Below are 14241 nucleotides of genomic sequence, written 5' to 3'. Positions count from 1 at the left end.
ATTCTCTTGATTACGTCTAGACTCTCACCTCCTATATACACGATGTACATAAGGACAAGTGTTAAGGCTTCGTACCACTCAACACGTTCGTCGCGAATGGTGGATATGAGCAGGCCCACAGTGACTCCATAGGCCAGGCAATCCCTCGTCAGGGGCCACCAGTCCAAGGGGACAGCCTAGAAATAGGGAAAGAATTGGTAACTCCTTCAAAAAACATTACAACCATGCATCAATAAAATATAATATAGGTAGGGCTTTACTCGGTCTCAAAGATCATGAAAACTTTTAATGAGCCACCAGTAAAACAAAATATGTAACCAGTTAAAATAGAAGATGTGAAAGTTAGCAGTAGTAGCAGTACAGAATACAAAAAGCATGCAACATGCGAAAATATTTACAGCAAGGTTAATTCAAAAAATTAGGACAATCCTACAGAGGCATAGCTGAGAAATGGAACGGGCTTCGTGGCGATGTAGGCGGAGGATTTCCATGTGACCAGAGAATGTGGATGGTGTCAACATATCTGAGGATATGGTTACTGATGAAAGAATAATGTGATGTGCGAGTACAAACAGAACCTCACCAACATAAGTCGAACTGATATGGGAACTATAATATATTATAAAGTATCCTTGATGTTAGTCAAATTTAAATACTGCAAAGAATAAACATTGGGATGGTTGCCTACCTTCAAGTTCCCTCGCTGAGAAAAGTAGTTGACGAGGTGATCATAATAGTGATCAGTAGGACTTGAAGAATCAAGAGAATAAACCTATTTCTTTTATTTTTATCCGTTTCGTTAACTCAGATCAACCATGTCAAGGCATATTGAAATTTTATCAGCCCAATAGGAAGCGCCACTTTGATTTGGAGGATATTCTCAATCCGTGAAATTCGTGATTGAATATATTTTAATTCCTCGAATGGAGTGAAAAAGATTTTTTTTTCACATCAGGGCAAAGTACTTCAATATTTTAACAATTTCAATGACAACGGTACAAGCTTTTCAATTTATAAAATGTTCCAGAACCGTCGCGGTTCCAAATGTCCGCCTTGTTATCACATTTAATTTTTATCGTTGAAATGGAAAGATAGAGAAATTCGAATTTAAGCATACAAAAATCCATAGAAAATGTCAAAAAAAATCCCAGGATAGAAAATAAAAATGAATTATTCATCGATAGAATGCAAAGGAATCATAACCGATTCCATATCATTAAATAACTCATCATAAACACCACTGTCGAGGGTATGCTTAAAGCGATATTGGTTGTAGGGGCGGTTGTTTTTGTACAAATTCGAACCCGTGATAGTACTCTTCAGGGCATAGAGGTTCTCACTTCAAGGTCAATAGTTGCCGTAGTCAGTAGAGCAATAAAAATTATGTTATATATCCCTAAGCTGGCACTAACTGAATATAAATTTTGACACCATGGATTTGCAACATTCCGCATCAAAGGCTAGCAAAACAATTGCTTAACGTCGTGTTTCCATTATAATACACACCACAGTCAGTAATTGAATCGAAAACTCACAGAATTTACTGGGATGGAAGGATAATAAAAGGTCACATTTTGATCAATAGACCAGATTGACAATGACAACAGGAAAACTTATCAAAGTGACTTAGCAATCCCTAGCCGTCACGGTAAGCAAAAAAATCTATGAAAAACTCTAACATATTAGGATCAAGCACATGAAATAAAATAAATATGAAAAATGACATCTGTCTCTCAGCTACCGAAACTTAACACCAAAAAACTTACTCGTGAACCTGTATACATTACTAGCACCAATTTTTAAGCATTTCTACCAAGGAGTCAAGGAGTAATAACTTTGATCTTTCCACATAGTAATTTATTTTTTCCGACCATGGTTTCGTTACAACGTAACATTTTTAAGTGCCTTAAAAATATTACGCTGCAACGAAACATGATTGGACAAAAATTATCATGTGGGAAATAAATCAAAGTTTTTACTCCATCAAATCCAATGATAAAGTATTTCCACCCAGTCACGCTCACTACTATTGTTTATATTTACATTTATGGAAGTACAAAAATGAAAAATACTCTGAAAACTGGTTCCAATAGGAAATTCATAGATAATATGCCCCTAGAAACACAGAGGCAGAGGAGGTGTGACTGACCATGCCCGCTCCAATGCCACAGCACGCGGCAACGGCGAGGATGTTGAAGACGGCGGATCCAACGATCGTCCCGATGCCAATGTCGCCTTCCGTAATGAACGTGCCCACCACGTTGACGAAGAGCTCGGGCGCGGAAGTGGCCGCCGCCATAAAGGTGGCGCCCGCTACGTCGTTGGACATGCTCAGGGCTGCATTGCACATGGAGAGAGAGCAAGAGAGGCATTTGCAAGATTAAAAAAGGTTCCCGACTACACAAAAACAAAACAGAAAAGTCATAAAAATACTGGGGGAAAAATCACAAAATGAACACTTCGTAAAACTGGTACCAGCTTAAGCTGTCCTCAACTCCGATGTGTATCTGCCAATTTATGCCCATTAACATGTATGAATACAATTGTATCACCGCGTAAACGAACGCAAATATATACAGAGTGACTAAACAACTTAAGCAAATGCTTAGAAATAAAATAGAACCTTATAATTCATATTTGGTTCATGTACTCTGACATAGTCCGTTTCGGAGAAATACGCTTGTAAGGGAGCACTAAAAATTTCCTGAAAATGGTATACAATTCGTTTTTCGCACACACCAGTTAAAGTGAACGTTTACCTCCCACCCCACTTGTCTTTTTTACGACGCATTTCTGTCTAAAAATTAATACCATTATCTAGAAATGCAAATGTTAAATTAAGTAAACATTCTGGGAAATATTTCCCAGAATGTCTAGTTTGAAATATTTTCCCTATGATAATTTTCTCAGAAGTAACTCATGATTTGAGAGACGGGCAAATGTAGTGTAAGCTCAACTTATGTTGTCCTATAACTTTAAAGTTTTAGCTGGAGTTTTTAACGAGAGATGTGTCAACAAAAAAATAAAATACATCGATCGAAAGCAAGGTGTGTGTTCCCTTAATAGGATACCTGCCTCTCTTCCGACCGGTAATATACTGTTGGTTTATTCGCGTAAAATCTATGCAAATGTCTTGAATTTCTCAGGGTACACCCTGCTCAACATTTTTGTACCACCAATATTTCAATATACATCTCATGAAATGATAATAGGTAAAATTCTAAATTTCCGATATAGATTAAGGTCAACGACGGCCTTCATTTTATTTTTTTCTGTCTCTAGAGCTATTTCCGTTAGGGGTCGCTGTACTTAAGAAGTCAGCTACAAGTAACTCAATCCTGAGCATCCGTTTCAGTCAAACCCTTTTCCCTCAAATTCTTTTCGGCACAGTCCCTCCATCTTCTCTTTGGTCTTTCTCTCGTTCTCTTCCCTTTTACATGCAATTATCGAATAGGGTAGTTTCCATCATCGAAGAAAACGAAAGGCATTGATTGCGATTCGTTACCCACCATTAGCGTATTCATAATATACAAATTATTTGGTTTTAGAAATACCGGTTTAGACGAATGGCAATGCTCAATTTTATCCTCATTTGAAAAAAGCCAGATTGGCGCCCCTGCGATGCCACTCCACGTGACGTCACAGGGATCTAAATGCTACATGAGTAGATAGGAGTTTTACATCGTCTGATGTTACCAATGCATGCATGAGGCACAGAGCTCAGGGAAATATGTCTTAATAATCACTTATTAAAACTGGCTAAGGTCGGAAAGTTTTCTTCGTTTGATAGGGTATTAATAATCCTTATTTAAGCCAAGCGCTACCAGCTAGCAGGGTAATCTGCTGCCCGCTAGCATCTTGCGTCGTATCAGCGCTCAAAGCCTCGCCCCAAGGTCACCTCACTTGCGGCAGCCAGAACTAGAATAACGTAACACGGGCTTTTCCCGGCATTCATATTTAGCCCTAGAGTTTTCGAGCGCTTGAAAATATTCACTTTTCATTTAATCGCGAAAAATAGATGTCGTCATTTAAAAATCTAAAAGCGTGAAATACGTACTCCAGGAGTAATAATCTTTCGATTTAAGCAATAAAAAAATAATAGGAAACCACCCTATTCTGCTCCCCACATATTACTCAACCCTTCTTGACACGTTCCCTGCCACGGATTTTATGACGAATCCACCCATTGCGCCAAATGTCTTTCTTTTTTTCTTCCGCTTTAATACTTGGGTCCTCCCTCCATTTGAGTTTTTGCGTGCTTTCGGCTACGTGCGCTTTTCGGTCACGTCACATACGCGTCGCCGAAGTAGCTGTGACCAACGGCGCGCTATTAGTGGCCAAAAAGGTGAACCATTCATCGGTAAATATGACCTAACCATTTCATTCTTCCTTCTTGCACCTTTTTTCTCAGTATTTGATTGTCTTATTCGTAATCCTATCTCTCCTTGTTTTCCTCATCATCCATCTCAGCATATATACAACATCCATTTTTTTCGTGGGCTTTCTTAGCAGGCCAGGTGCGAAGGCCTTCGCATAATATCCTAACAATTTTAAGATTAAAGAAGTGAGAAAGTTTTTAAGTGAGATTCTTCATAAACAGGATATATAAAAGCCTGCTCTGCACTACTCATGACTTCAAATGCTTGGCCTAAATCTACCTCTGCCCTTTTCCAAAGCATCCGGCAACAGGGAAAACTCGCGGACAATCGGAGCGTTTGACTAAAAATTTCTATACTTTGAAAATGGTGCGTTCACGATCTAAACATCATTAGTAATTTTGGTTTCACTGGCCTCAGGTAGCCTATTCAGGGTTCAACGTCGTGGCATAATTTACAAAGAAAACATTAAAACAAAAATACTGTAAAAAAACCTGTGAGAAGACATTCGAGTAGGAGGTGTGCATCCTCTTTATAGTGGCTCACTGACGTAAGGACCTCTTTCCTCTCATCTATTCCCGACAGCCGCTCGTAAATTCGCGTCGCCCGCCGCGGGCGCCGCAGGAGCGAACAGGCCCCGACACCCACACCTCCAAGCGGCCGTTCGCCGAAACTCGCGTCCACCACGACGGGTGAGCGCGGGTGGTGGGGTGGTTGAGGAGGGTGATCTTAGGATGGCTGCTTGGTCTCTTTCGCCGCCGTCGCCGCTCCTTTGTTTGTTCGTTGGGCCGCGAGGAGGGAGAGTAGTCCCATCGGCTGATTGACAGATTGATTGGCCCGTTGCATTGTGGGAGCGTGCGACCAGAGCGGACCCGGTATGCCGGTGAAGGCCGACCCAGCTCCCCAGTCTAAAGCACGAATCACACGATTATTTTTTACCGTCCCTCCCGAGGGATTGTTCCAGCGATCCGATTGATGGTGGAAAAAATGACCGTTTCGAGCGATTATTTTCCGCGATGGCTCCAGGGATGAAATTTCCCATCCCTTTTCGCATCACTCGGCACGTCCCTATTTCCATCGCTGAAACCATCGCTGGCACCGTCTTTCGGCGAATCAAAACGCAAGGCCGCTAACAGAGATTGTAATACCACGCTTACTTTTTAATTGAGCGAAAGATGTGGATATGGAAAGTGAAAAAATAAGCGATGGAAAGAAGGTCGGCGGGAATCATCGTGTGATTCAGAAAATGACGGGCGATCATCGAGTCAGTCGAGCGATCATTCTTTTGGTCCCGGAAAACCTATCATTGGAGCTATCACTCTAATGGACGGGAAAAATGACCGTGTGATTCAGACTTAAACGCTTCTAAAGAGGGCTCATGACTCCGACCAACCTCTCCGACTCATCACCGACCTTTTTCCGTGATGAATTACTTACACCTTAAGGCCTTATCCAGAACCTTACTCAAACTGGAATCCTCACGCTACCCGTATATTAAACTAAGTTGACTTAAAGGTAGGATATTTTTAGGAACTAAATTTGACTCGACTCGAGTAGTTTTGGTATCTTTTCAAAATAACACAGTAACTGTAAACACGGGTTACTTTGGGCCACCAACAACTATTTTTACACACTTCTCTTACTTCTTCTATTTTACTTTTCAGGCCTTAAAACATTAGAACCCCTATAGACTGTCTTTAGCACAGTATCTGAATAGTTTTAAACTTTTTTTTAATTTTGTTCATAAAAAATATGCTTACTTTGGCCTATGCTACCCTTGTGAATGGGTTACTTTGGCCCTAGGTGATTTTACCCGCTTAAAAGCATTAAGAATAGCAACGACCCAAGAAAGATTCGAATTCAAGAGGAAATAAATTTATTTTTCTGAAAAACACATTTTAGAGGCGGTTTAAGCTAAACATATTTGTTTTAAAGATATTAAAAAATATATTAAAATATGAGCGTTTATTTTATTACCCATTTATTTTTAAAATAATCGAATTAAAATTAGCTTAATTAATTTTTAAATTCTTATCTATGAAAACATAAACAATTACGTAACTTAATATGTGACCCCAATAAGCGCTTCATGTTGCTTACAGACCTGTCAGTACCTGTTTTTGTTGCATTTGTATAAATAAATTTATTATATAAATATGTCAGCCAATTGGGCCAATCAGCCGACATATTTATATGATGATTTTTTTTAGTCATAAATTTCTGTACTTTTATTCGGTTGTGATATCAGCTAAAGAACTGGGGCCACAAACAGGATAGATATAATAAATAAAATTGAAATGTAAGCATTCTACCCACTTTGACTCAGAAAAAAAACACGTCATGTATTTAAAGGATTTATAATGGAGGGGAAAAAAGTTTTGCGAAAGTATAAGCTACTTTGTTCCAGAAAAAAGCTAGGCCAAAGAAGGTCTTAATTTTGAGGTTAGGAGACCTGTTGCTGTTATGAAATTTTAACACAAAAACCTTAGTATTAAAGTTCAACAATACTAATGTCTTCATTATTAAATTTTGCTCATAAATAGAGAATCCCAGGGCTTATAGCAGATGTAGAGCTGTTTTCAGAAACAAAAGTTTAAGAGTACATAAAAACTCGTGGTTGAGCAAAGAAAAGAAAACCCCTTTTGCTGATCCAAAGAGTGAACATTCATATGCTTGGAATACATCACTTAAAGCTTGATGCTGCAGCCTAGTGTAAAATGCTGGAATCGGTCGAAAAACTGTTTCCTTAAGGTAACCAGAGTACGTTGTATTTTATTCTCAGTTTGGGCCAAAGAAGGACCCCAGTGCCAAAGTGACAAACATTTACGGTACCTGAAATAGTGTCACTCAATCTCTACAAGTCATTAAAAAATTACATTACCGGAGTACAATATCACACCTGGAAGTATTTTAAATAGTTATATTTCATTTAAAAAATCTGAAACAACGACGGAGGATATTTTGGAATTTGGCCTAACTTGAGTTTTCACTCAACTTATAAACTGCGAGGTATAGTATGAGTGAGCACGGGAACTAATGACTTCTCATAACACCATCGTGGCAACCGAGTCAGGATAAAGACTTGAGATAAAGAGTCAGGATAAAGACTTGAGTAACGTTCTGTAATATGGCCTTAAATGTATCAACTAGAAATTTTCAAAGGTGTACAGAGTCGACCTATGTCAAAGTTTGTCTACATTTCACATTTGAATTTTTTGCCTACGTATTTTCGCAGGTTCAACATTTTTATGCATATGATAGAGGTAATTTTTGGCAAACATCTTTTCTATTTACCCTGAAAATTGATTTTTTTAAACTCGGTTCATAGCAACGTAACTCGGCTTAACTTGATTTTAAATGCCCAAGACCTACGAGTAGCATATTCCACCACTCACTGATCAGACCGTGCTTCAATTATGAAATGGACTTGATAAAACTTTTGATTGCTCATTAGACCTGAATTTTCATCGCAATCTTCCTAATTTCTAGTTATTTTTCACATAAATATGTACATTAATAAATTAGTAATCGTTCCAAAGGAGTTACGTCGCGTTAAACTGTAGTGAACCAGCTCTCTTCAAGTTTTCAACTCTTCAGATGTGCCAAATAACTCAAGTTAAGTTGCAGTGAATGAAGCCTCATTCGTCACGAAAACAAGCAAAATACGACCGTTTGATAGGAAGTTTTGGTTCCCCTTGTAGATATTTGACATTTTTTACGTTTCCTACGATTCATTTTTGAAATGAAATAAAGTAATAAATTTGATCTCATCAATAACTACTATTTTGACTGCTAAGCTGATTAACCGTCTGCTCGATAATATCTTACACACGCTCTTCCTGAGGACATTGCATCTAAAATTGGACCAGCTACACCTGTCCTCAGGCAATTAGAATTAACACGAAGATATTGCGTTTTGCGCCCGTACGCTTTGAGCTTTTGCGAGCGCATTTTTTTGCAAAGCAGCATGAGATTTGAGGATAAATTAAGCATCTGGTTTTAACGATATTCCAGTAGAACTGATTAACACTGCAGGAGAAAATACATTGAACCAGCCGAACAAAATAAATAGCTAAATTTACCCAGGTGGTATTTTAAAATTGATTTGAGAATAACATTACCATTCCAATTCCCAAGAGAAAAATATCAGAGGACTGAACATTTTACGACCGTTAAGCCTGACATCGCACGCAATGGAGATACAGACAATGATAATAAACCGAAGTATAGAACGAAGAGTAGTGGAGTAGTTGGATCAGGAAGTTTTGTCACCCTAATATTCCAACAATTACGTGAGGAAGGCATTAATGACACCATAAGACTTAGTAATGAAGATCCATGGAGAAATTAATAACATGCTACGATTCGCCGATGATATAGCTGTTAAAGCCGACACAGATTGATTGGAGAGTATTTGGTAAAATAAGTAGAATAATGGGTAGCTATAAGCTGAAAATGAGAAAAATTAAAGGTATTAGTCCATATCAATATCTAGGAAAAAAGGGAATCCATCAACCTGAGAACGTATGTATCTGTGGGTCATTTCATTATTCCCACCCCCGAAATATTTTCCCTTGACTAACCGCGAAAAATCTGCTGAGGAGACCATTAAACCAGGGGCACCTATCCTCGTGACACTATTTTTCGATTTAGTAAAATTTCACGATGTATGTCAGCAGCGAACGGTGGATGTAACCCTCAGCACTATTTAAACTAAATGTACAGCTGATTTAATTAAATACACCGATTTTGGATCAAAAGACATCAGTAAAGGCAACTTTCATGCCTTCCAAGAATCCCTACAAACAATTTCTTGCTGATTTTCAAATGAAGCATGATATGATGCACGTGATTGAATTTTAATGATTATTCTGAGCACCCAGTATTACTTTTAGCGTCCCAAAACACCCCTTGTTGGCCCAATTGAATTTTACGGGTCGGGGTAAGGGCGCGTTTCTACCTATGCACCTTACTCCCAAGCCTAGAAGGAAGACGACAAAATTATTCTAAAGACAGACGAGAGATTTTTCTGACACGGCAGATTTTTCACCTCCCCCATCAACGGGGGAAAAAATCTGCCGTGATGACAGCGCCTCGTGCGGGCGTTATGTTAACTCTTTGCGATTGCCGCGGCTGGCGAGTGCGGGGAAAGCGCTCGATTCAAAGAGCTGCCATCCAGCGCCCGTTCCTCAAAGCTCTTCGAGGTACGCGTCAACAAGTGGATTACTCCTACCCCCTACTGTGGCATACAGATCGCAGGATTGAGAACAGGATGAAGGGTGAAGTATATATAGCCGTTCTTCGGCCAGCACTGTCTTAAGCCAGTAAACCTGGCCTTTAAGAAAGTCAACGAAAAGAAAATGGATGTCGCAGTGATGCTGAGATGAATGATGGGAAAAACTAGAAGGGATATGATTAGGAATAAATACAACATGGGAAAATACGGGATTTGTTGATATCTAAAGCAAGGTGCAAGAGAGATGGATGCAATAGTTCGGACATTTTAAGAATGGATGAGGAGTATTTGGCGAACAGAGTTCGAACTTAGCGGGAAAAAGGGAAGATAACGAGGGGAAGACCAAAGAGAAGATGGAGGGACTGTGTTGAGAATGGTTAGACTGACAGGGTTTCCCAGGATCGAGTGGCTTGTAGTTGAATTATTAGGTACAGCGACCTCTAACGGGAATAGCTGCAGAGACAGAGGAAGAAGATGGCATACAAAAATTGCTCAAACCAAGGCACATAGCGACGAATTATCTTAAGAGGGTTTTGACGATCTACGTGGAAGGGGAAAAGGATCGCATCATTTGAATGTTAAACTGTTTAGAGGTTCTACTCCAATATCAATATTTTTGGAATCCAACCCTGAAATTCTTCACCATCACGTAAATTTTCTAGTTCCGTTCTTATTACCATCTACTCTCTCCAGTTACGGTTACTGCCTACTTCGCTATCAAGGTGGTAATTTGCTTACCTTCCAAAAAGAAATGCAGTCTTTGAAATCGAATTGGAAATAACCATAATTAACCTTATTTCCCAGTACAACGTTCATACTTCACTTTTTAATACACTCATCACTTGAATAGCACTATCAAATGTTGAACGGATGAAACAGATTTAGTCACCTCAAAGGGGTAAAAATTTGGAAGTTGATTACACCAAGCTTCCCTTCAGTGTGATAATCGTACAAGTTGATAGTTTTCGAAATAAAATGTTTAAAAAGTGACTCAAGTTTTTTCACAAAGAATGCGGTATTCATTAGTTTACGTAACCATTTTTTATGATATGAGCTCGAGAAAAAGAAAGAAATCAGCTTCCACTCTCAGCAAATAAATATTTCGCGGGAATTATTATATTTATATTCGCGGGAATTTTTATCAATGATTACCCTATAACCCTTAAATCCCGCATCCCTAAAAAAATAAGAAAAAATAAAAATCACATGCCAATTTAGTCAGAGCGATCAGAAATTCAGAGTGCTTCCAAATGAAGAAATATTCACACTCTCAAACAGCTTACGAAATGGTAAGATAAAAGTTAGTAGGGAACATAAATTTAAATAAAATGAGTAATTTAAATTTTAGGATACGCGATATCTTTAAATATGTTTAAGAAACCATTTCGTTAAAGTGGTTACTGTCACTGCAGTTAAACATACGAGGATAACTCGACTGTTCCTAATGATGGCTGAAATATCCTAACGCCAAATGAGATGATGAGGGTTACATATAGAACTACGGTGAAAAAGGAGAACGATTATTTGCGCAGGCATTAGTTTTTTTTCAGAACAGGAAAGTTCACCCCAGGTGGGACAGGGGTTAATAAGGACCCTATAAGAATATAACTAAGATTGCAACCGTGGAGATCATGTTTGCTTCTTCGATTTTAGAGTATAAAGTCCCTTTCTGCTAGTGACACATATTTTACCCAATTGACCTCAGATCACTACGGCACTAAAACCTCACGTTTGAGTACAAATATTTCCTAAAGCGGCGGCAGTGACTTTTGCGAATTTTTTGTTGATATAATATGGAATATTTGATATGAATAGGTTTCTTGTAAAAAAAGATTCATTTAGTCGCTTAATTTACATTTTATTTTGAGCCAAAATGACAATTCCTTCAGAAATATGACCTTTTGTCTCCATCCTAAGCAAAACTTGTTTTACAAACAAGACGAGCTGGTACTGCCGAAGGGACTACCGCAGGAAGGTTTAGAATTTGGAAGCTGCTGGCTTGCCGCCCTCATAAGCAGACATTACCGATCAAGTCTGAGACAATATTTCCATCAATGGAAACACAGCAATATATTCACATACTGTGGGCGCAGAAATTATGAGTACTGTTCTTTGAATACGAATAACTAAATAAAGAAATAGGACAAGAAAACCTTATTAAACTGTCAATTTTTTGTGATTCTATATTTTTCAGGCTAAACTTTGTTTTTTAAAAAGCGAATTCTTATAGTTGATATCAGAGCTGTAACGAAAGGGAGTGCTCGAGCGAATCATTGAATTTGCTAACTCAGAGAGAATTCATTTTATTGACAACCAAGTTGAAAAATAGAAATGTGCACATTTTAAATATAATTAATATATGTTTAATTCATGTAAGCAATTCCACGTAAATGTCATACTGACTGGTTAAATAAAAAAAGTAGTTGAAGACTATGATATGGATCAAAATGTGTGCTATAAAGTCTAGACTTTCGTTATTAAGTCCTGACACTAGCATGAGTCGCGTGTGTCTCTGATAAGAAGTTTTTTATGTGCTCTCCACAGTTTTTAGCCACATACTAAATTTAATGAGTCATATACGCGCAAAAAACCTGTTTCGCTAATTGATTTTTATGGCCACTGAATTAATGAATTTATTTCTATTTTGAGGTTCGTTCATTACTTTGAATGATTTTAAGGGGTTTTGCACAAATTTGTTTTGTTTAATTTTAATTAAAGAAGTTATTTTGTAAAATATTTTGGCTGTGAATAAATTTATACCAGAAGGGAATCACAAAAGTCAGTCCGTGACATTTCCGGTCAGTCCGTGACGATGCTTTTCAAGAGGAATTACTCCTCTGTAAAATCAGTTATTGTAATGGACTTTGCAGCATTATGAAATTAGCTTTTGGTATTCTGAGATGTATTTTACTGAAACTCCGATCGCTCTTTGTTTCAGAGGAAACCTTAGAGGTTTTACTCTGAGCTGAAAGTTCGTTTCATTTTTGTCAGTCCTTGACAGTGAATTTTAAGTCACGTAAGTCCTATATTTTTCAAGGCAAAGTAGTGTATCAACCAAAGTTAAACTTCACACCATTTTGCAGCAATTTGGAAGTTGAAAAAGTTTTTTATGTCAGTCCGTTCGCGTTACGTATGTTCTTAAAAGTTCAAAAACGCATTGTGACGGTCAGTCCGTGACGCGTGGAATCGCTCATGTAACTTTTACATAAAAATATCGATATAAAATATCGATAATCAGGTTTATAAAACGTTGGGATAGCAAAATTAACTGCAAAAGGAAAGAATGAAGAGAATAATCGTTTTTATTCTTTGGGAAGGAAAATGGTTGGGGGAAGAAGGTTCAGCGAGGAGGAGATGGACCTTCTCCTGGAGTTATGATTGATAATATACACCGCGGATGAAATACGCCATGGAAATACATCATTTGGCTTAGTCGGGATTCGAACCCGAGTCTCTCAATTGCCGGTCAGGTATGTTACCAGTTACACTCCTTAGCATTCTCCTTCCAATACGAATCTCAACGAGGTTTAGTGAACGTGTTCACGTCTCAAATCCGAACTGTGCACAGGAGACAGGACGTGCTTAATAAGTCACTGACTGAGAAATAAACCCCATGGTTTATACTTAGTTTTATTGCCTGTACTTTCCGAGCTTCAGCACACGAGGGCAGCACTGGGTCACCTGGTAGAGCGAATTCACGTCCGTTGGCAACCGAAGTACCGACGGACGTCGTAGGAATGGAGGAGGAATTAGTGAATGCGGGAGTAATTAATGGCGCTGGATGGGTGACGCACGTTGCCATGGGATACGCGAGCGCGCTCTTCCCGAACGGCAATGGAAGGCCGTAAAGCGAGCCGATGAAGGCAAATGAGTCGACGTCATCGGGAGAAACGACCCAAGGAGAACAAGGGAGCGGGAGACATCATTAACCCTTCGATCCGAGTCACACACCTGATACGGCACGGAGCCGGTGCCGACCCATAACGAAAAGGTCAACGACGTCGATTATTCGAATACCTATGCAATCCACTCCAATGTAAACAATGGAATACTGATATAAAGACGAACCTCTATTTTACTAGATTACTCTCAGAGCAAAAACTTTATTTTTTTCTTCCTTGCTAACGCAAAATTCTCATTTAAATTAACACCTTCCACATTTTTGACCAGGATCACCACTAAGGGCGATACATAACTAATTTTTTAACACAGTTCCAGAAAATATAGCGTGAAAATAAAACTTTTCATGCCTCAAGTTTAATAAAATGACAATAAAAGAAAAAAGTTTTAAATTATCATTAGATTAAAATTTCCTTCGTGCCATGCATAGACCTACTTATAAACTAGTGTGTCTATGCAGAGGTGATTGGCGTAGATCAAATGTTAGGTAGGGGATAGTAAGAAGGGAAACGGACGGAGAGGAGTGAGGCTAAAATCTATGTGTATAAAAGAGGATGTCTATTTGTCCGTCCGCCATGCATTTCCATGTGTCTACATGGATTACAACCAAAGTTATTACGTAGGTGCCTCGCTTACTCATAAATCCCGTAGTGCTACTTATGGTTGTGTCCGACGCGTCTTGTGGAAGTTTTCTCATTAATAGGGCTGTGGATAATCGAATTACGACAC

At 38.6% G+C, this 14241-nt stretch overlaps 1 protein-coding gene across 1 annotated transcript in view; it reads right to left on the bottom strand.

Moving 5' to 3' along the window:
* Positions 1-14241, bottom strand: part of LOC124163631 (sodium/potassium/calcium exchanger 3) — a 60422-nt gene that overhangs the window by 10114 nt on the left and 36067 nt on the right. Inside the window, exons 3-4 of the mRNA XM_046540672.1 lie at positions 2150-2337; positions 29-176 (exon numbers count right to left, since the gene is read on the bottom strand). Coding sequence (XP_046396628.1) covers positions 29-176; positions 2150-2337 — 336 coding nt within the window. The remainder of the gene's footprint in view (positions 1-28; positions 177-2149; positions 2338-14241) is intronic.

This window comes from Ischnura elegans, chromosome 8, assembly GCF_921293095.1.
Source record: "Ischnura elegans chromosome 8, ioIscEleg1.1, whole genome shotgun sequence".
NCBI lineage: Eukaryota > Metazoa > Arthropoda > Insecta > Odonata > Coenagrionidae > Ischnura > Ischnura elegans.
Note: the sequence above shows the minus strand (reverse complement) of the source record. Positions and strands in the feature narration are given on the sequence as shown.